General features: G+C 40.6%; 1 protein-coding gene across 5 annotated transcripts in view; it reads left to right on the top strand.

Moving 5' to 3' along the window:
* The window catches only part of ALS2 (alsin Rho guanine nucleotide exchange factor ALS2), an 84585-nt gene extending 71233 nt beyond the window's left edge, over positions 1-13352 (top strand). For 4 of the 5 annotated variants that reach the window (XM_066278922.1, XM_066278919.1, XM_066278921.1 and 1 more), the window contains 9 exons: positions 1463-1580; positions 2359-2516; positions 4684-4806; positions 5609-5785; positions 7926-7971; positions 8185-8246; positions 8785-8934; positions 10410-10506; positions 12023-13352. In XM_066278922.1, coding sequence (XP_066135019.1) covers positions 1463-1580; positions 2359-2516; positions 4684-4806; positions 5609-5785; positions 7926-7971; positions 8185-8246; positions 8785-8934; positions 10410-10506; positions 12023-12061 — 970 coding nt within the window. In that variant the 3' untranslated portion in view covers positions 12062-13352. Of the gene's footprint in view, positions 1-1462; positions 1581-2358; positions 2517-4683; positions 4807-5608; positions 5786-7925; positions 7972-8182; positions 8247-8784; positions 8935-10409; positions 10507-12022 lie in introns of those variants that run through there. The other variant, XM_066278923.1, reaches the window with a different exon arrangement.
* The last annotated feature ends 8991 nt before the right edge of the window (positions 13353-22343 follow it).

Raw genomic sequence — 22343 nt, 5'->3', positions numbered from 1 at the left:
GGGTCCTCTGTATTCGGGATACATAGGGATTGATTATAGTGTTTCATTCATGGAGTTCATGATTTTTATCTTCTACTCTATCAGTAGAAGAAATAGAAACTCTTAGGATTGATTGGAACTGTGCACTTGCCCTTGTGTGTGATGCAGATGGTCAGCCTTCACTAATAGAGCCCGTTATTGTAGACATTGATAGTTTAGGCCTCCAGTTAACTTTGGTTAACTGTTACCTAAATTCCAAGGAAAGGGAATGAATTAACTTATATAAAACCATATCTTATTTGTTTTTCTAAAATAGTACAATAATAATGATTTGTGCACTGTTTCTAATTTCTGATTGGTTGTAATTTAATAGTAGATTACAACCCCAAAAGCTTCTGTTGATTACTACTACAGCTAGTGCTCGACTTACGACCACGATTGGTTCCAACGGACCGGGCGTAACACTACTTGGTCGTAAGTTGAGTAGGCTATATGTACAGTACTGTGAAATGATGTTATAAAAATCTTTAAGTCATATTTTATCATAATTTTCTTTTATTATTGTTATATATCATAATTTTCTTTGTTCATTTTATACCATTTGTATCATCTCTACACCATTTTGTTTCTTATTTTTACATTTGTCAGGTTTAAGTAAAACACTATTACCAGTACAACTGGTTTAATATTTGCAAAACATACAAAATTACAAAATACAGGTGCATACAAAAATACAAAATACAGGTGTAAAAAATACCATAGGAAACATTTTCCCAATTGCAAAATATATCAAAATATATCAAAATATATGAAACATTTTATTGGCCGTTGGTTGAATGGTGCACGTGGAGATGGTAGTGCTGCCGAAAGCTGGTCTGCACTGTCATACGCCCAGCTGGGCATCGCTTGCGCTGCCAGATGCGGAGCAGTCATGGCTAGCGATTGTGGTCGTAAAGTCAAATGGTCGTAAGTTGCACAGGTCGTAAGTCAATCAATACCTGTAATATGTGTTTTGTCTTAACCTCTTCATCCAAAGCTTCCCTTTATCCGTTATGTGCTTACCTCACCACCTGTTGTAGCATCCTCATTATCTCCTTACTTCTTGGGCTCATTTTTATTTGTCTTTGCTCTTTTATTTGATTTCCTTTTTCCTTACTTTTCCCTCTCCCTTTTATTCCATTTTTCTCTCTCTAACAAATTTATCACTAGTTCTCTTTTCAAGCTAATGTTATAGTATCTTCTAACACCTTGGTTTATATTGGAGTAAGATCTTCATTAACTTATTGTTATGAAGTAACATTAATCGCTATGGAATGACTGTTATAAACTTAATAGCAGATCAGTTACAATTTATGAGATCATTTGGTCCAAACACTGCTCCATTTTATATTTAGTTGGTGACTGTGTTTTATGTGCACATTTCAATTATCTTGCTTTCTTGATGTAAAATTCTTAATAAGCTTTTTTTTTTTCCATTTACTAGTCCAGAGATATTAAGTCGCTCACAGACTCAGACACTAGAGAGTTTGGAATTCATTCCTCAGCATGTTGGTGCCTTCTCAGTGGAGAAATATGATGACATCAGGAAATATTTAATAAAGGTAAAGCTGTAGTCAAAATTACATTCGTCTTGTGATTTAATGATGCAGCCACCAAAATTTATCATTGAAGTCTACTCACAACTCATTTTTATCCTGATCCTGTTTTTTACTTTCTATGTATTTATTTTGTTAATTCTGTGACTAAAACATATTTCTGCATGAAGATTGCCCTATAATGACAATAAAGCTTTGTAAGTTTGTAAAATATTCAAGGGGATTGTTAAGAATTAGGGTCAGAATTTAAAATGGCTTTTCATTGCTAACACTAGCAAATTAGAGATTATATAAACAATCTGGTCTGCTTTCATCCCCTGCTCACGCTGTCTTTACTTCCTTCTCAAATCCTGTGTCATTAGCTACGATGTAAAGTGTGACATGCATTGACATGAGGTACAGGAAGGGAATACTGAGAAAAATCAAGGGAACTGAAAAATTACTCTTTCAAAGTATAATCAAAGTCATTTTTTAGTTTTCTCCAGTGTAACGTTTTATAAATTTTTGGTGAATTTTAAAGTATGTTAGAACCTATCTTTTAATGTTAGGCTATATCAGTATATCTGAAGGTATTTTCCCAAGATGTGAGAAGGATTTTTTTATTAAGATTAGGAATTCCTACTTCATATAATTTGGGTAGACTCATCAGTTTCAGCAAAGTTAAGAGTATTTGAATATTTCTAGTTCAAATGTTGACCCCTGAAATTTAAAAACTTATTATTTATTGATTGATTCTTTCTCTGTTAATGCACGGTGACCGACTTCATTGACTCTCTCTGCTCAGGCCTGCGACACTCCTCTGCACCCCCTGGGCAGGCTGGTGGAGACACTGGTTGCAGTGTATAGAATGACGTACGTGGGTGTGGGAGCCAACCGCCGGTTGTTGCAGGAGGCTGTGAAGGAGATTAAGTCCTACCTTAAGCGACTTTTCCAGCTGGTCAAGTAAAGATCTTTTTGTTGAAGTCTGCAAGTTGTGGAATACTAATTTTTACTAATGTTTGGGTATCTTCACTCTGAATCTAGAGATTACAACTTTGTGAAGAATCATTAATGTTTCCCTTTATCGCAGAAATTATTCATCAAGAAAATGGTTTTATGGCAGAAATCTTTAAATAGATTGAATAATGAAAACATGTTTTTACTTTATGCTAAAATATAAAAAAGAACCTTAGCTATTGCTATTTATTTCCTTTATATCTTTATTACTCGTTAAGTATAATAGAAGGTTAAAATAAATATGTTGTTTAATTCTGATTTTGGTATGAAATATAGTAGTCTTATTTGGATTTCATTGCTAGGCAAAATCATGTCTCTGAAACCTAACCTCAGAATTTCTAATATGACGTTCTGTCCTTGAGTATTTATGTCCTGTCCCTTGAGAGCAGCATCATGTTTGTTCATTTATTCAACAAACATTTATTGAATGCATCTGTATATTAGCCAGTATTCTGGCTCCTGGAGGAATTTATCAGTGAACAAAACAATAAAAAAGATTGCTTTGAATCTATTCTGTCATGGAGCTTACATTGTCGTGGGAACAGAGTAAACAAAATACGTAGGAGGTCAGATGATAATAAATGTGACAGAGGGAAAGAGGATGGGACTGGAGGTAAGATGCTACTGTTTTAAACAGAAGGTCAAAGAGGCCTGAAATACGGTAACATCTTAGCAGAGACACTAAGGGAGGAAAGCAAGCAAGCAAGTAAGCAAGGCAGCAAGTTAATCTGGAACTAGTGAAATTCAAGATCTTTTACTGGGTTTAAGCCAACAAGAAAATATTATGTTGAGATAATTACACACAAGTTTATGGGTTTGTCTCAGAAAACTCCCTTATATTTCTGGCCTCGAAATTAATAAATGGATCTAAAAATGTTTCAGGTTTTAGCGGGCAGTCTGATCTACTATAAAGACCCCTGGGCCTGGAGTGTTTCAGCTCTAACATCAGCAAGCTGGGCATAATGACGATGTTTTCTACCTTTCTTAGCTTTCCCAGCTTTAAAATTAGGGGCAGAGGCAGGGTATAAGTCCACAAAAACAGAGAAGATTACAGACTGCCTTTAGAGAGAGAGAGTCTTGGTAAAAGTCTGTAAAAATAAAGAGGACAATAAACTTGTTCATGACAGAGCCCACCATTTCAATACAAGAGACTGGAGTAAAATGTAGGGCAAATGCAAAGCCTAGAAAAATCCTCGACAATCTGGCAGCTCGACAATCTGGCAGCTCAATCACTTAGAAAATTTTTTCGGCAACTTCCCCCCCCCCCCTCGAAGCTGGAAACAGGGGAGGCAGTCAGACAGACTCCTGCATGCACCCAACCGGGATCCACCCGGCATGCACATGCCCACCAGGGGGCGACGCTCTGCCCATCTTGGGGCGTAGCTCTGCCGCAATCAGAGCCATTCTAGCGCCTGAGGCAGAAGCCCCAGAGCCATCCTCAGCGCCCGGGCAAACTGCTCCAGTGGAGCCTGGGCAGCGGGAGGGGAAGAGAGAGACAGAGAGGAAGGAGAGGGGGAGGGGTGGAGAAGCAGATGGGCGCTTCTCCTGTGTGCCCTGGCCAGGAATCGAACCCGGGACTCCTGCATGCCAGGCCGACGCTCTACCACTGAGCCAACCAGCCAGGGCCTCGGCAACTTTTTATATAAACAATTTTACCTAAAACCTACATAATTTTATTAATCAATGTCATCCCAATAAATTCAGTAAAAAAGTTATAAAAATGTTTTACAATAGTTGGGTTGTCATTTTTTTCTTAATGATTCTTATTTATATTCTGAGAATAGTGGCCTCAGCTCGAAGAGTTTATACAAATTATCCTCAGATGAGATTTACCAGCACAAGAAACATATCATATAGATCAGAATTCCTTATTCTTAAATAACTATACAGAAAAGAAACTCATAGCACATGAAGATTTTAGTGGTATTATTCATTAGCTATGCTCTTAATTTTATTCTGTGAAAAGCATTAGTTAAGAATCTCATATAACTAAAATATTTGGTTGATATAAAGTTTGATTCTGTAGGTCCTTAAATAGATTAAATAACAGAAATGTGTTTTTTAGACACTCTGGAGGTATAGTTATAAAAGTATATTTTTTATTACTCTTTAGGTTTTTATTTCCTGAGCTTCCTGAAGAGGGCAGCACAATTCCTCTCTCTGCTCCTCTGCCCACTGAAAGGAAATCCTTTTGCCCTGGGAAGTCAGAGTCCAGATCCGAATCACCAGAGCCGGGGTAAATGGAGCTGTGTGAGGCAGTGACGAAAGGGGTTGGGGACTAAACGACCCTATCCAAAGAACTCAGAAAAGGTGTTTTCTGTAGGTCTCAGTTTCCTTATTTCTAAAATGATGTGGTTGGACTAGGTAATCTGAGATTTCTTTTAGCTCTCAACGTCATGAAAGTGCAACCACAAATGACTGGGCTCAAAGGCAGTTGGACAAAGTAACATCATGCTGACCTAGAATATATTTAGAATAATCAGAGAAATCAGTCTCATAATGGAAATCAAGTAGGTTTTCAGTTAGATTTTGAGTTATGAAAAGAATTCACAGTTGGTTCAGGACAAAACTCAGGCTAAGTTCTTCATGTGAACTCATCCATATGTAAAAGTAGAATGATATTATAACTGCTATCTATCTATCATCTATCTATCTAATTTATTTATTTGGCAGAGATAGTGGCACAGACTCCCCCACATGCATCCCAACTGGGATCCACATGGCAGCCCCATCTGGGGCCAAGGCTAGAGTACCAAGCTAGCACTTGAGGCTGACGAGCCTTAGTACATAGGGCCAGGCTAGAACCAATCAAGCCACTGGCTGCAGGAGGGGAAGAGAGAAGAGGGAGGAGGAGAGAAGCTGATGGTCAACTTCTCCTGGGTGTCCTGACGGGGAAATGATCAAACCCAGAGCATCCATACCTGGAGCTGGTGATCTAACCACTTAGCCACCAGCCAGGGCCCCATCTTTACTTTCAACTTGGCTTCTGTATTGAATTTTAATTTTAAAGACTCTCCCTCTCACTCAATATTTTGTAGTTACGTGGTAACAAGTTCTGGGTTACTGCTTCCTGTGCTGCTACCTCGCCTGTACCCACCACTATTCATGCTCTATGCCCTGGATAATGACCGTGAGGAAGACATTTACTGGGAGTGTGTTCTGCGACTAAATAAGCAGGCAGATATAGCTCTTCTGGGCTTCCTTGGGGTGCAGAGGTAAGTAAAGTAGTTATGCGTGAAATCAAGTGGCTTTATTTATTTATTTATTTATTTATGCATTTTTCTGAAGCTGGAAACAGGGAGAGACAGTCAGACAGACTCCCGCATGCGCCTGACCGGGATCCACCCGGCACGCCCACCATGGGGCAACGCTCTGCCCACCAGGGGGCGATGCTCTGCCCATCCTGGGCGTCGCCATGTTGCGACCAGAGCCACTCTAGTGCCTGAGGCAGAGGCCACAGAGCCATCCCCAGTGCCCGGGTCATCTTTGCTCCAATGGAGCCTTGGCTGCGGGAGGGGAAGAGAGAGACAGAGAGGAAGGCGCGGCGGAGGAGTGGAGAAGCAAATGGGCGCTTCTCCTGTGTGCCCTGGCCGGGAATCGAACCCGGGTCCTCCGCACGCTAGGCCGATGCTCTACCGCTGAGCCAACCGGCCAGGGCAAGTGGCTTTATTTTAAAATGCAAACAGCATTATTATGAATGTGATACTTTGCTATCTAATTATATATACGATTTACAGTTTATTACTTATTTGCATATGTATCTTATGCCACAAAATAGTCATCTTCAATTGTTATTTTTGAAAATTTTTGAAGATGAGTATGAACCCAATTGTTCTTTGAAATGTGTTTTTTATTTGCGTATGTGTGTATTTTGAGTTATCCCACCTGATATTTTGCAGTTCCTTAAAGCAAAATACATATAGGGTTGGGCAAAGTAGATTTACAGGTGTTTATATGGAAAATAATAGAATAATTAATAAATTATAATACGAGAGTAAATGTTTTTGTGTACTTGCACTGTAAACCTACTTTTGCCCCATTCTGTATATTCACATTTTCAGGAAAAGCTATTTGTGTTCATTCAGGCTTTGGCCTTCTTCCTTCCTTGCTTCTCTTTCCTTCTTCCTCATCTATAATTTCTAATGGAAAAGTTTTAGAAGTGCTCTTTTTATTATAAGGCATTGTTTCTTGATATTCCAGGGGAATACTAAGCATAAAATTATGCTTTCTTTCTAGTGATGTGATAAGGCTGATCACTCAAACTCCCAATATTTATAAATTTGTGCTATCAAAAAAGTGAACAAATTTGAATTGGAAGGTAAAAAATTTTAGTGGGATAATTTAATAGTAAAAATAAGATAGGCCCTGGCCAGTTGGCTCAGTGGTAGAGTGTTGGCCTGGCGTGCAGGAGTCCTGGGTTCGATTCCCGGCCAGGGCACACAGGAGAAGCGCCCATCTGCTTCTCCACCCCTCCCCCTCTCCTTCCTCTCTGTCTCTCTCTTCCCCTCTTGCAGCCAAGGCTCCACTGGAGCAAAGTTGGCCTGGGCACGAGGATGGCTCCATGGTCTCTGCCTCAGGTGCTAGAATGGCTCTGGTGGCAGCAGAGCAAAGCCCCAGATAGGCAGAGCATCACCCCCTGGTGGGCATGCCGGGTGGATCCCGGTCGGGTGCATGCGGGAGTCTGTCTGACTGCCTTCCCGTTTCCAACTTTAGAAAAATATAAAAAAATAAAAAAAAAAAAGATAAAACTGAGTGAAGGAGCCTGACCAGTAAGTGGCGCAGTGGACAGAGCATCAGACTGGGATGCAGAGGACCCAGATTCGAGACCCCAAGGTCGCCATCTTGAGCGCGGGCTCATCTGGTTTGAACAAAAACTCACCAGCTTGGACCCAAGGTCACTGGCTCGAGCAAGGGGTTCCTCGGTCTGCTGAAGGCCCGCAGTCAAGGCTCATATGAGAAAGCAATCAATGAACAATTAAGGTTTCGCAATGAAAAACTGATGATTGATGCTTCTCATCTCTCTCCATTCCTGTCTGTCTGTCCCTGTCTATCCCTCTCTCTGACTCTCTCTCTGTCCCTGTAAAAAAACAAACAAAAACCATAACAAAACTGAGTGACGGAAAGATTCTGGCCATTATTAGGTAATATCCATAATGTATAAGGTTACTAGAGTATAGAATGACAAATTCATTAGGGACATGGTAGAAACTTTTAAATTATTTATGGAATGTTTATTAAAACTTAACCTGTCTATGGAACAGTTGTTTTAAATGGGCACAGGGAAGCCAATATAGCCACCACCTGTTATGGGGATTAATTTACTGTAAGTAACAACTTGTATGGATTCCATTGTAGGAAATTTTGGCCAGTGACCTTGTCAATCCTTGGAGAGACAAAAAAGGTATAGTAAATTTTAGTTTCCTAAGCAACTGTGCTTTTCTTTGGAATGGGGGATTTGAGATATCAAGAAATTTTGAGATACCAAACAATATGGTAGAATAGTACACAAGTATGAATTACTCACCAAAGATCTGCACCCTGCCTTCAGTATCATTCTATTATGATGGTGAAAGACAGCTTTGCTCTTTGAGCTTCATAAATTCTCTTTTTGCAGGTTTTGCCAACCACAAAAGATGCTTGTTTTGCCTCAGCCGTAGAATGTCTACAGCAGATCAGGTAATCTCTGATTTGTTGAAAAATCACATAAATCAAAGTAGTGTTAGATATTAATGTTATTATTTTTACTTAAGCTCTAAGCACCCCCCCCCCCCCCCACTCCTAGATGGTGTCAGTCAGCCTGGAGATGAGAAAGGCTCTTTGGAGGTTACCTTTTACTCTACAAGGCTCTCGCATTTTCAGAAGTGCTGGAGCGTCTACCCTGTACTGGTCCATATAATCACATCTTTAGTCAAATGGAAATTAACTGAACTTCTTACTCGGAGAAGAGCATATATTAGGGAAATAAGATTCACTTGGGTAAAAGGAGATTCTGTATGACTTAGTGAATTGTTCCAAGTACATCATAGATGGTTAGCAATGTCTTTTCTCAAAGAGCCGTGCAATTCCAGAGGTCAGGCCTTCCAGCAACTCATTATGCCTGATGTGTCCAATTTAAGGCACATGTACCCCAGGAGGGAGTACTTTCAAAAAATTAATAGGAAATAGCTCTATTAAGAGAATTATAAGGTATCTTTTTATCTTTTATTTTCAACAGCACAACATTTACCCCGTCAGATAAACTTAAAGTCATCCAGCAGACTTTTGAAGAGATCTCTCAGAGTGTCCTGGCATCACTTCAGGAAGACTTCTTGTGGTCCATGGATGACTTGTTTCCTGTTTTCCTATATGTGGTGCTACGGGCCAGGTGACCAATCATTCTGACTTTAATATTAGTGACTGCTTATTTTAACATGTCTGTCTTTTGCTTTGTTTGAACTAATGACAGATATATGCTCCTCCACTAGAAAAAAAATATTATTTCTCTTAACCCATTCCACTATGGCATTACCTCATTGTTGAGCTATTCTTACTTTTCCCCTCAAATAGATTCAGAAGGGGATATACACATAAGTAGAAATAACAATCTTTTTTTTAATTAATTTTAATGGGGTGACATTAATCAGGGTACATAGGTTCAGAGAAAACATCTCTAGGTTATTCTGACATTTGATTATGTTGCATACCCATCACCCAAAGTCATATAGTCTTCCGTCACCTTCTATCTGATTTTCTTTGTGCCCCTCTTCTCCCCCCACCCCCTCTCTTCCCCTCCTCACCCCCAGTAATCACCACACTCTTGTCCATGTCCCTGAGTTTCATTTTTATGTCCCACCTATGTATGGAATCATATAGTTCTTAGTTTTTTCTGATTTACTTATTTCACTCAGTATTAATGTTATCAAGGTCCATCCATGTTGTTGTAAATGATCGATGTCATCATTTCTTATGGCTGAGTAGTATTCCATAGTATATATGTACCACATCTTCTTTATCCAATCATCTATTGAAGGGCTTTTTGGTTGTTTCCATGTCTTGGCTACTGTGAACAATGCTGCAGTGAATATGGGGGTGCATGTGTCTTTACGTGCTAGTAATTTTGAGTTTTGGGGGTATATTCCCAGTAGAGGGATTGCTGGGTCATATGGTAGTTCTATTTTTAATTTTTTGAGAAACTACCATACTTTCTTCCATAGTGGTTGTACTACTTTACATTCCCATCAACAGTGGATGAGGGTTCCTCTTTCTCCACAGCCTCTCCAACACCTGTCTTGTTGATAATAGCTAATCTAACAGGCGTGAGGTGGTATCTCATTGTGTTGTTTTTTTTTTTTTCTGAAGCTGGAAACGGGGAGAGACAGTCAGACAGACTCCCGCATGCGCCCGACCGGGATCCACCCAGCATGCCCACCAGGGGGCGATGCTCTGCCCATCTGGGTCATCGCTCTGTTGCGACCAGAGCCAGTCTAGCGCCTGAGGCAGAGGCCAAGGAGCCATCCTCAGCGCCCGGGCCATCTTTGCTCCAATGGAGCCTCGGCTGCGGGAGGGGAAGAGAGAGACAGAGAGGAAGGAGGGGGGGAGTGGGGGAGAAGCAGATGGGTGCTTCTCCTGTGTGCCCTGGCCGGGAATCGAACCTGGGACCTCTGCACGCCAGGCCGACGCTCTACCACTGAGCCAACCGGCCAGGGCCTCTCATTGTGGTTTTGATTTGCATTTCTCTAATAGCTAATGAAGATTAGCATCTTTTCATATATCTGTTGGCCATTTGTATTTCTTCCTGGGAGAAGTGTCTGTTCATGTCCTCTTCCCATTTTTTTAATCTATCTCTTTCTCATTGGGCAGGATTAGGAATTTAGGCTCTGAAGTACATCTCATTGAGGATCTAATGGACCCATATCTTCAGCATGGGGAACAGGGCATAATGTTCACGACCTTAAAAGTAAGTATAGGTATTATTTAATATTTGTTATCTTAAAATCTGTCCTTCACTTACCATATTGTAAATCTGTCATTATCTACTTCTTTATATAAGTTGAACGTAAACATTAAGTGCCTTTAGAGCACATATTATCAATATTTTAAAATATGATAATATATTAAAGAAAAGTACTAATCAGTCATTCTTCAAAATACTAAAGCAAATTAATCACCACCCAATCTTTCCTATAAATTGATCATTTAAAGCATTACAAATGCTTGTAAATGTAAACCATCTATATAAATATGGCCCTGGCCGGTTGGCTCAGCGGTAGAGCGTCGGCCTAGCGTGCGGAGGATCCGAGTTCGATTCCCGGCCAGGGCACACAGGAGAAGCGCCCATATGCTTCTCCACCCCTCCACCGCGCTTTCCTCTCTGTCTCTCTCTTCCCCTCCCGCAGCCGAGGCTCCATTGGAGCGGAGATGGCCCGGGCGCTGGGGATGGCTCTGTGGCCTCTGCTTCAGGCGCTAGAGTGGCTCTGGTAGCAATATGGCGACACCCAGGATGGGCAGAGCATCGCCCCCTGGTGGGCAGAGTGTCGCCCTTGGTGGGCGTGCCGGGTGGATCCCGGTCGGGCGCATGCGGGAGTCTGTCTGACTGTCTCTCCCCGTTTCCAGCTTCAGAAAAATGAAAAAATGAAAAAAAAAAATCGAAAAAAAAAAATGAATAAATCTAAAAACAAAAAATTCATTCCTGGAATTCTTGCTAGATCTGGAATGATACTTAATCTTTGTTTAACAAACATACTAAATGATTCTGATTGTAGTTATTTGAGCACCTTATAATGAGCAGCATACTCTAAATCAGGGGTCTCAAACTCAACTCAGCATGTGGGCCGCAGAGCAAGATCACACCCGTTAGGCGGGCCGCACTAGGTCTACAAAAGGCAACTGTTACGCAACACTTTTCTCACTGCAGTTGAAAACAAAAAAAAATCAGTACAAGCACAATCATACATGCAGTTTACTCAGTGTCACAAAACGACCAGAAACTGTAGTTCGCATCACAACTGCTGTTAACTAAGCTAATATCTAGCTAGGATGCTAGAGAAATGAAAAATACAAGTAGGCCCCTAGGCTTACTTAATTTTATCCAAAATATTTTGAACTTCATGGATTAGTCTGCGGGCCGCACAAAATTGTTCGGCGGGCCGCGAGTTTGAGACCCCTGCTCTAAATGTCTAATTAATAGTGGCTTAGGAAAACATAGTATTTGTACTTTGTAAAGAATATTATATAGCTTGTGAAAAGTTTTATTAGTTGTTTTAAAATTAGAGGGAAAGTGTTATCTCTGTTCTTTGCAACCTAGCAATAAAGACATTGGATAGGGAGGCTGGAAGAAAACAAAAATAAAAGCAACTAATTTTGTTTGACTTTTGGAATAACAAAGGGTTTCCTTCCTTTAGTCCCATATACATTGCTATGTTTATGTAATTTCTTTCAAAGTAAATTTGAAATTGTTTTGAACCTTTTTTCAGGCATGTTACTTCCAGATCCAGCGTGAAAAGCTTAACTAGGCCATGGAACAGCTTGACAACTGGATGATCTGGACCGAGTGCCATAGCGCCATCTGGCGTCTTCCTGTGGTGGCAGGAAAGAATGGTCTTGAATGCTGTGTCATTTTGGTTGTTATTTCTGAGCCTCACTAATAATGATCAGAGTCCTGAGTCCAGAAGAAAAATACAGTTTAAAGGGAGGATTGAAGAAGAGGTAGAAATCAGGTTCCACCAGCCCCTGGTCTATATTAAGTTTCCAGAATATCGTACATCTACTGTTTGAATAAAGAGGATATCCCTTCTTACGGTAAAGGGTATGCCAACTACGTACATGACATAAGTCCTCAGTATAGCTTCTTACATTGAAGGAGTTGATGGATGTTTTCTGAGTTTCTGGTTTGCCTGCAGTAACCCCAGCCCCTTGCAAGGAGCGGATTGTTCTTCTTGGAACTACAGTACCGACACTCTGCCTTCCTGAATTCCTTGCAGTCCTGTGTGCATCATGCTTCTTGGCTGAGAGAGGAGAAAGAACTTTTAAAACTGCTGTTTTAACTTTTTCTAAGCTTTTCCACCAGGATAATCATCATGGGAGAGGTTCAATATAACAACCAACAAATCGCAACCCCAAACACACAACGCATCCAAATACTGTAGGAGTAACCTGCCTCCTGAGTAAAAGAACACAGGAATTCTGTCCTTGGTCTCTGTACAGTGCGACGGAGCGAATACACTGGAATTCAAACGCTGACTGAGCTGCACGGATCCGCATTGGCTCACGTGCAGACGCTGCATGCCGAGGCCTGTGAGTGAGAGCGGAGGAGCTTGTGCGTGCAGGCAGTGTTTTAGAGCAAGACAGAAGCCTGGGAGATGGGGAAGGAAGAGCTGCCTCCTTCCCGGACTTAGAGTTGTGGCTCTTCCTGTACCCACATTGAACTCACAGAGGTGAAGAAAAGGAAACAAGCTTTGCTCCTCCCATCTCAAAAGTATTGTGACACTTCGAACTTTCAGTGTTTTGGTTGTTTTGGTTTTTTTTTTTAATGTCCAGTTGTAAGCGGTTGTTTATATTGTACAAGTAACACTTGTAACTGTTCTGAATAACATAGGTGCTCTTCCTCATCTCATCTGCACACATGGTGAGCATGCGGAGTGTCCTCCTGATCCATGTTAACATCAGCAGGTGTTAATCAATTTTAAAAAAGGATTATGGTTTCTGCTCTACTTTATAATCAAGACACATGTTTATTAAAATGTTATTTTGGAATGTTGGCTGTGATGTAACAGCAATTTTTATAATAAAAGACATTCACCTTTACGAGGTTGTTTTAATTGCAAAAGAAATGCCGCAAGATAGCTAAAACTTTAAAAGAAATCCAGGATTAGTATTTTTTTTTTTTGCCTACATCATTATCCATGCCTCTTTGTATTGGCCGAGGTTTCTCTAGGGTTTTAGACATCTCTCTCTTTAAAATAAATATATATAAACTTGATTATAGCACCTTTGATGGCAGAGGACAAATGAACTTTCTGATCCTAATAACCCAAAGACAAGCGTCTTAAAAGAAATCTGTTATTTCTTTGAATAAAAAGCATATTTTGATAGTTACTTTTTTCTTTTCTAAATAGACACAGGGAAGGGAAGAGTGATGATTTAAAATTCTGGTGAGAAATACTAGGCCTTGGGTGATTGTCTCCCTGTTGTAACGTCTTCTCCAGAAGCCCGTCAGTCTCACTGGTGCTTTCTGCCAGCCTGTGCCTGCCTGCTCGGTGTTGGGAAGGGACCACGCTTAAAGATTAGCTTATGTTAAACATTTCCATTTCCATGAGGGATGCTTTGACTTCTAAATAAACATACAGATTCCTCATTTGACTTGAAAAGGCAAATGTACTGAATGCCTTTGACCCCTTAAGAGAGAGAAACCTGGGTAAATTGTGGAAATGGACAAAGAAAAACTAGTGCCTCACTGAGAAATTCTTAAATGCTGGTAGGCTGTCTTAATTTTAAAAAAATTATAATTCATCCTTTTATTGGAGTCATGAATGAAACTGTCCAGTTAATTTAGACTCTTAATACTATGTATTTTTTATCTATTATATTACAAAATTTCACTTCTCTTGGGGGGAAAATCCCTACATCTCCAGGCCAGTGTCTGTAAATAGAAATCCCTAGCGCTCGTGCAGCAGTTTGCAGAGCCTCTCACACGCCCCTCCCTGTTTGCAGACAGGAAGTGACTGGTTTGCTCACTGTTAGTGGGACTTGAACCTAGAACTTCACAGTGCTCTTTCCTTCTGCAGCTGCCAGAGGTATCGTTTCATATTGGTTATGCAGTCAAAGTTCAAAAGTACAAAGTGAGTGGAAATGAAAACTTCTAATAAAGTTTGATGCTTTTGATAAAATATGCTGTGCTCAAAACATTCACAAATATATCACCTTTCCAGCTCGGATTTTCATCTACAGTGGTAAGCAGGGGAAAGCCATATGTTTAATGTAGGACAGACGGGCTGATAAACCTCTTAACAACAGCTATTCGGTCTTTACTCTTTGCCTGGCTGTCAGCAGTATTCTTTCTCTTGTTCTTTCTATGCTACTTACTTTCAAATGTTCTCCCCCCTCAGCATAAAGTTTTCAGATAAAGAAGTAGCTGCAATCGGAGAGAGAGAATGGGCTAAAGTTCACAACAGTCGGTTGGTGGGGAATCTTCCAGAAAGGACTTTTTGTCATAGTTTTCATTATTACTGGATGAAGAGTCTTCATCACTTTTTCATCATAATATGATCAAATTAACAAGGTTAACAGGTCACTTACTGGGGTATCTCCACAGTTCTTCCTTTTATTAAAATAAAAATGCTATTTTCTGTTGTGAGGTATCTGTTATCTGGGAATAGCAAAAATATTGTTTATAAACTATTAACTGTGCTGTCAATTTGAGAAAAAATACTAAAGTGAAGATTGAAAATGATAGAAATTACTAGACTCTTGCTTGACTCTTAAAATTTGCGACAGGGGAGGCTTGTGAGTAATTGAGGTTAGGCTTGTGTGGATTAAATCAAAGAGGATGTGCTGAGATTCTATCTAGAACAGGGAGGTGACTTTGGCAGCTAATAGCCCACTACAATCTCCTACAAAAGCTTTCCTCTGGATTGCAGCCACATTACGTGTTTGTACTCTTGCAAGTAAGAGACCCTGCCAAATGGTCCTATTACCAGAGATCTATCTATGTGTCTGCCCTTGTGCAGTTTTTCACAGCTAATGATACAATTCTGGGCAATCTGATTTAAGTGGTTTAGTTTCATTGTAATCTAAATTGTATGGGAAATGTTATGATTTTGACAGGGTTTTTTTCAAAAGTTATTTTTATAGTATAAAATAATGACTTGTCATGGAGAGTAAATAAAATCGAGCCTTTATCTTAGTTCTTTCTAATCAGCACTGTGACCCAGAGAAAAACAGCCATTTTCGTACAGGCCATTTCTCATTACATGTTTAAGTCCTTTTTCAGGCTTTGTCTAATAGAAAGCATCATTTTGAGAAAGCATAATAGAGGTATAGGGTGTGGCACTTAATAGTAATCAGTATTTTTTAAAAGTTCATGAAAATACTGTTTTTTAAAGAAGTGTTTACAACAAACTCCTCAGGACTCAGTAAAGTACTGCAGCTTCTGAGTTGATAACAGAACTGGCTATGCTGTTTCTCAGTCCAGAATCGCATGTGGTTGGGTATTCAACAATTCAATCAAGAATTCTCATTCTCTAGACAGCACAAATAGATAAGCCTCAACCAATAAAACTGGTGCAGAAGTCATGAAAAGGAAGACAAGAAAGTGACATCACAGTCTTCTGCCAGGCACTAGCTTTTTCAGGACTAATATTGGAAACAAAAGAGGAAAACTTGATTTTACTGCTTGATAAGTCTACTGCATACCTCTGTGAGTGTTCACTCCTTGCCTGGCTAGTGAAGGTTGCCTTTGACTATGTCTAAGATCTTCAGTCCGATTTCAAAGTTTGATAGAGAAGAAGGTGGAGGTCAGTGTGACCAGGCTGAGGAGAGGAGGGCACAGGCCTCGAGTCCAGCAGCTTCCCACCTCAGGGGGGACACCCAGCTTCTCTTGAACTTGTGGGAGGTATCAGCCTTTTACTTCCATTTTCTGCTCCTTCCCAGCAAAACCTGGGACTACCAAGTGCTTGCTATGACCCATGCACTATAACAGCCGCTGAGGCTGCAGCAGTGTGTCCATGCCCGACCCACACAGGAGCCGGACACTGAACAGGTGAATGTGTGAGAGAATTGTGAAGCGTGGTAAGTGCCCTGAAGATAATGAATCACTTTAGTTTTCTTAGCCACCTGGAGGGAGACAGGGAGGGAAAAACCTTTTCTATGAATTTTTGTCTTTGCTTGAGCTGCTATATCAAAGTACCAGGACTGGGAAGCTTAGAAAACAGACGTGTTTTCTCGTAGTCTGGAAGCTGAAAGTCTGAGATCGGGGTACCTACATGGTCAGGTTCTAGTGAGGGCTCTTCCTGGCTTGAAGAATGCCTCTGTTCTCACAGGGCAGAGAGAGAAAGAGTTACGGGGTCACTATCAGCTCAGAAGTGCCATCATGACGGCCCCACCTCATGACCTCATCTAAACCTAATTATCCTCTAAGTCGCCATCTCCAAATATCACATTGGGGGTAAGGCTTCAACATATGAATTTGGGCTGGGAGGGAACACAATTTCAGTCCATAGCAAATTTGTCTCAGAAAGCTGAGGATGACCAGGCAAGCATAGTTTTTAGCATTCAACCAAATTGTGGAGATGAAAATGACTTTATGCCTCTATGATTGAGAAACTAGTCAAAATGGGCCTTTTAGGATATATGAATTATCTGTATGTGTAGCCTTGGTGTGGTGAGATTTATTAGAAATTATTTTAATAATTAAAATTTACTACCTGAGCCTGACCTGTGGTGGCGCAGTGGATCAAGCATCAACCTGCAACGCTGAGGCGCCGGTTCAAAACCCTGGGCTTGCCCAGTCAAGGCACATAATGGGAGTTGATGCTTCCTGTTCCTTTCCTCTCCTCTCTCTCTCTCCCTCTCTCCTCTAAAATGAATAAATAAATAATTTTTAAAAAAATTACTGCCTGAAACCAGTCTATTTGTCAATCTCCCTATCAGTAAATTCATCTCAGGAATCTATAGGCTCTACTGCAGCAGTTCTCAACCTGTGGGTCGCGACCCCGGCGGGGGTCGAACGACCAAAACACAGGGGTCGCTGCTCTAGTGCCCCCATCTGCTGCATGGAAAGGCTTCGATGACACACTCTTGAGCATTAAATATTGGAAGAAATGCGGTCCACCTAGTGATGCACACACAGCAGCTGGCTTGTTTAATCTGTACTGCTCCACTAAGGATGTATGAGTTTTGAGATGCCCTTTGGGTAACAGATTTTGAGAGGCTGACTGATGAATATGATGGCATGGAGTCAGATCCATCTGTTAGCTTTGGCTTTAGTCTGTGGCGCAGACAGACATTCCATCTCCCTTTTCTGTTCCCTCCCCCGGGAGTGCTTCCCTCTGGAGCAGTGGTTCTCAACCTTTCTAACGCCGTGACCCCGCAATACAGTTCCTCATGTTGCGGTGACCCCAAACCAAAAAATAATTTTGGTGGCTACCTCATAACTGTAATTTTGCTACAGTTATGATTCGGAATGTAAATACCTGATATGCATTATGTATTCTCATTGCTACAAATCAAACATAATTTAAACAGTGATTAATCACAAAAACAATAATTATATATTGAGAAATATTTATTACTAATGGACCTCCTTACCTAGTGTATTGGGGCTACCATTCCATAAATAGCTGCTTAACTGATGGATCTGTTTTTTCCAGATTAGTGGCAAGTTTTCTATATAGAACAGTGTGAACTACGTCATAGAATACACTGCAGTTTCTGCACAGCATGGTATCTCTCAGGGCTCTTTCACACTATAAAGCAGCGGTTTCTGCAGTGGAATCCACATCTCATTTACTTCAATGGGAGACCCGTGGATTCCGCAGAAGAGAGATCCCCTGTACGGCAGAAATGCAATTCCGACACATTTCTTCCTCTCCTGTTCAAGTCAATGGGAGGCCGCAGCAGATTCCGCTCAAATATAGAGCATGTTGCTTAATTTTTTTCACGCTAGAACTTTTCCTAGAGCAGAAAAATTCCAAAGGTAGAATCCGCCACCCCCAATAGACTTCTATAGGAGGCAGATCTTTTACACTGCAGAATCCGCACAGCAGATTCCTCAGTGTGAGGCCTCTTTCAGTCTGAAAATAGCTTGCAGACCTTATTTGTAAGATATCCTCACAAAGCTGTAAGACCAGGAATGCCAGGCTTGAAGCCACTGACCTAAAGGGTCACCTTGCACAGGTGTGTTTCTGATGGAGCGTGATCATTTTCTAAACAATTAGATCATTTCTTTTTAATTGACATAGATGATTCTGCAATAGATGTTTGTATCTTCCTTTTCTGCTTAAATGGTACCTTAGGAAAAAGAAATCTCAGGAGCAGTTTACTGAGTCAAGAGATGTAAGCATTTTTATTAATCAAGAGTTATTAAAAAATTCTAGGCCTATATTAGCTTGAAGATGGTTATTAAAAAGTTATTTACTGAATATGCACTTATAGTTGTCATTTCTCTTTTCCACCTTTTCTTCTTTCCTTCATCCTTCCTTCTTCCCTCTCTTCCTTCTAATCAAGATATGAGTTTCTAAAATATGCTGAACTAATTGTATTAATTCAGAAGAAAGTAGAATGCAATCTTTTATAGCTTATTGGGATAAAAAGGAGTAGGACTTGCCAGAAACAAGTAGATCTCCATTTTTAACAAGATTCATAAATATATTTGTTCTATCAGTTATCATTTTGTTACTAAATTTTTACTAAATTTATGAAGAATAAGCCCAGAATATTAACTATTATAATTTTGGCACTTCATTTTTCTTACTGTAGATTAATCTGAGAAACTGAGCATAGACTAATATGTACTCTCTCTCTCCTTTAATCATTTGTGCCCAGCAATTTCTATGGAAGAAGGTAAGAAACAGTATTTGGAAAAAAACCCTCATCTCTGAAGTCTCTTAGAAATTTCCTGTGGTTCTCCTAATTCAGTTTAATTTAGTTCAGTTATTTATTAAGCTCTTACAATGTTCCTAGTAGTGTGCTAGTTACTAATACCCTAATTTATAAAAAGATGTCAGTCAAAAGAACACATACACAATGTAATTGTCCTAACACTGAAAGAAATAAAAAAAAGAGAACTAACATTCACCGTGTGCAGTCCCAGCGTCTAACACAGCAGAGTATAAGAACTCAATAAAACACTGCTCCAGCCTGACCAGGCGGTGGCACAGTGGATAGAGCGTCGGACTGGGATGCCGAGGACTCAGGTTCGAGACCCCGAGCTCGCCATCTTGAGCCGGGCTCATCTGGTTTGAGCAAAGCTCACCAGCTTGGACCCAAGGTCGCTGGCTTGAGCAAAGGGTTACTCGGTCTGCTGAAGGCCCATGGTCAAGGCACGTATGAGAAAGCAGTCAATGAACAACTAAGGTGTGGCAACGAAAAACTGATGACTGATGCTTCTCATCTCTCTGTTCCTGTCTGTCTGTCCCTGTCTATCCCTCTCTCTGACTCTCTCTCTGTCTCTGTAAAAAAAAACCAAAAACACTGCTCCACTGTTTTGTGTCAAGTGCCTTACACACATTGTCTTCAAAAGAACCCTGTAAGGAATTTTTCCCATTTTATGAATGATAGATACGTGAATTCCAAACTGCCCTCTTGATGTTTTGCTTATCTGTCAAACCTCACCCTTACTGGACTATCTCCCCTGAGATGGAGGAATTCCAGAAAGCTGATCAACCTGCCCCAAGAAGGAGCATTCCAGAAAGCTGAAATCCTAAAACTGTAAAAGGGAACATCCCCTCAGGCTATCCCAAACACTATATAATTCGCCCCTAGTCTATAACCCGTGCTCTTCTCCCCCGGCAGGGTTCCTTTCTTCCTTTCAATAAAGCCTGTTACTCTGGTCTTTCAGACTCCCATGGATTCCAACAATGAATGAAAAGATTCAGGTTCAAAGACTTTAAGAACATTGTCAAAGTTGCAAGTAGTGTAATCTGGACTGAAGCTTCTGTCTGTCTGAGGATCCTGCATCAAGGACAAATGGGACCTTTAGGTCTTCCCCTTCTCCATGCCCAGACACCCAGGCCACTCATTCTGATGACAAACACACACACTCAAGCAAGCAAGAGTCTGTCTGCTTGTGGACCCGGGAGAGAAATGAGACAAGCTGTCCCCTTTGCCACCACCCCATTTCACCCTGACACTGGAAAGGGGAGGGGGAGCACGGACAGGCCTTTGGAGAGGGCTGGGCCTCTGTGGTCTTGGTGGCAACTGCCCACTGTCCTAGTCTGCTCGGGCTACCATAACAAGATACCACAACTGGGTGGCTTAAATAAATAACATGTTTATTTTCTTACAGTTCTATAGGCTAGAAGTTCAAGATCAAGGTTCTTGCAGGGTTGGTTTCTGGTGAGACCTTTCTTTGTGGCTTGCAGATGACCACCTTCTTTCTGTGTGCTCACATGGCCTTTCCTCTGTCGATGCACAAAGAGAAAGAGAGAGAAAGAAAGAAAGATCTGGTGACTTTCCTATTTTTTTTTTTATAAGGCCACCAGTCCTTTCCTGGCCCCAAACTTATGACCGCACTTAACCTTAATTACCCCCTTAAAAGCCCAGTCTCCAAATGGAGTTAGGGCTTCAAATGAGTCGATAACAGCCACCCCAGCCAGTGGTGTGGAACTGTTCATTTTTTTTCTTTTCTTTTTTTTTCAGGGACAGAGAGAGAGTCAGAGAGGGATAGATAGGGACAGATAGACAGGAACGGAGAGAAATGAGAAGCATCAATCATCAGTTTTTCATTGCTACATCTTAGTTGTTCATTGATTGCTTTTTCACATGTGCCTTGACCACAGGCCTTCAGCAGACTGAGTAACCCCTTGCTCGAGCCAGCGACCTTGGGCTCAAGCTGGTGAGCTTTTTGCTCAAACCAGATGAGCCCGCGCTCAAGCAGGCGACCTCAGGGTTTCGAATCTGGGTCCTCTGCATCCCAGTCCGACGCTCTATCCACTGCGCCAGCACATGGTCAGGCTGGAACTGTTGATTTTGAGAAAGCAAAATCAGTGGCTCTATTAGATCTCAGAGTTACAAGTTCAAAAAAATCAGGGCTACGTGAGCTGTTACTGTAGAATCACTCCCAGCTCTGTAAAACAGGAATGACAACTGTAGTTTTTATTTGTCTTAATAAACAACAACCACAATTATGTTATGTCCTAGGAACTAGTGATTTTATTGTTGCTATAAATCACTAATCTGGAAAGTAATCTCTAAATGAATAACATATGGAATTGAATGACCCTGTTGAAAATCTCATCTGTTATGTGTTTATCCATACCCCCAACTCTAAAAAACAGTATTATTTCATAAAATGTTTCATATGGAATCTTTTATTTGAAAAACATTAACTAATGCTGTGCCTTTTAAGGTGATAAATTAACTACTTTATAATATTACAGTTCATTATATAGAGCATAATCTGTACTTTTAGAACATATACAAGACATTTATTAAACCACTATTTATCGATCACCAGGGAGTTCTGTATACTGTGCTAGACACAAGATGTATATATAATGCTGAAATAAAGATTGTTTTGTCAGAATATATATTCAAATCACTATTTTGATATTCAAAGAAAATTCAACTCAGCTCAATAAATCGTGTACCTACTATGTTCAAGACACTGTCTGTACAAAGATCTATAAAGTTATGCAAAAATTAGTAAGACATTTCTGCTTTTTTGATGGGATCGGGAGGTCTCCTGCCAAGCTAATAACTTGCAAGAACTGAGCCTGCACCCCCAAAAGCTTTATTTTTATAGTGTAAAGAAAAGTCAGTTGCAAAACAAAAAGCCATTTGCAGATACAAAGTAACATTTCCGAGGCAAACCAAGAATTCTCCCAAGTGCAGAAAATCCCCAATATGTGTAACATTTTAACTTTACAAAACAAAGGGTAAAAACAAAACTGGCTCCAGTCTCTTTGAGGGACATGGGGTTTGGCACAGTGGAAACCAGCAGCCTCACAAGTAACATGGAGGTGTGGGGACAGGCATAGCCTTTAGCAACTTAATTAGAGGTTTGTGGGGAAGAGCTGTAGCTTTTTGGCCTAAATCTTAAACTGCAGGGATCTTTGTCCACTTGCAGTCTCCTACATG

This window comes from Saccopteryx bilineata, chromosome 5 (genome assembly GCF_036850765.1).
Source record: "Saccopteryx bilineata isolate mSacBil1 chromosome 5, mSacBil1_pri_phased_curated, whole genome shotgun sequence".
In the NCBI taxonomy this organism is placed as follows: Eukaryota; Metazoa; Chordata; class Mammalia; order Chiroptera; family Emballonuridae; genus Saccopteryx; species Saccopteryx bilineata.
Note: the sequence above shows the minus strand (reverse complement) of the source record. Positions and strands in the feature narration are given on the sequence as shown.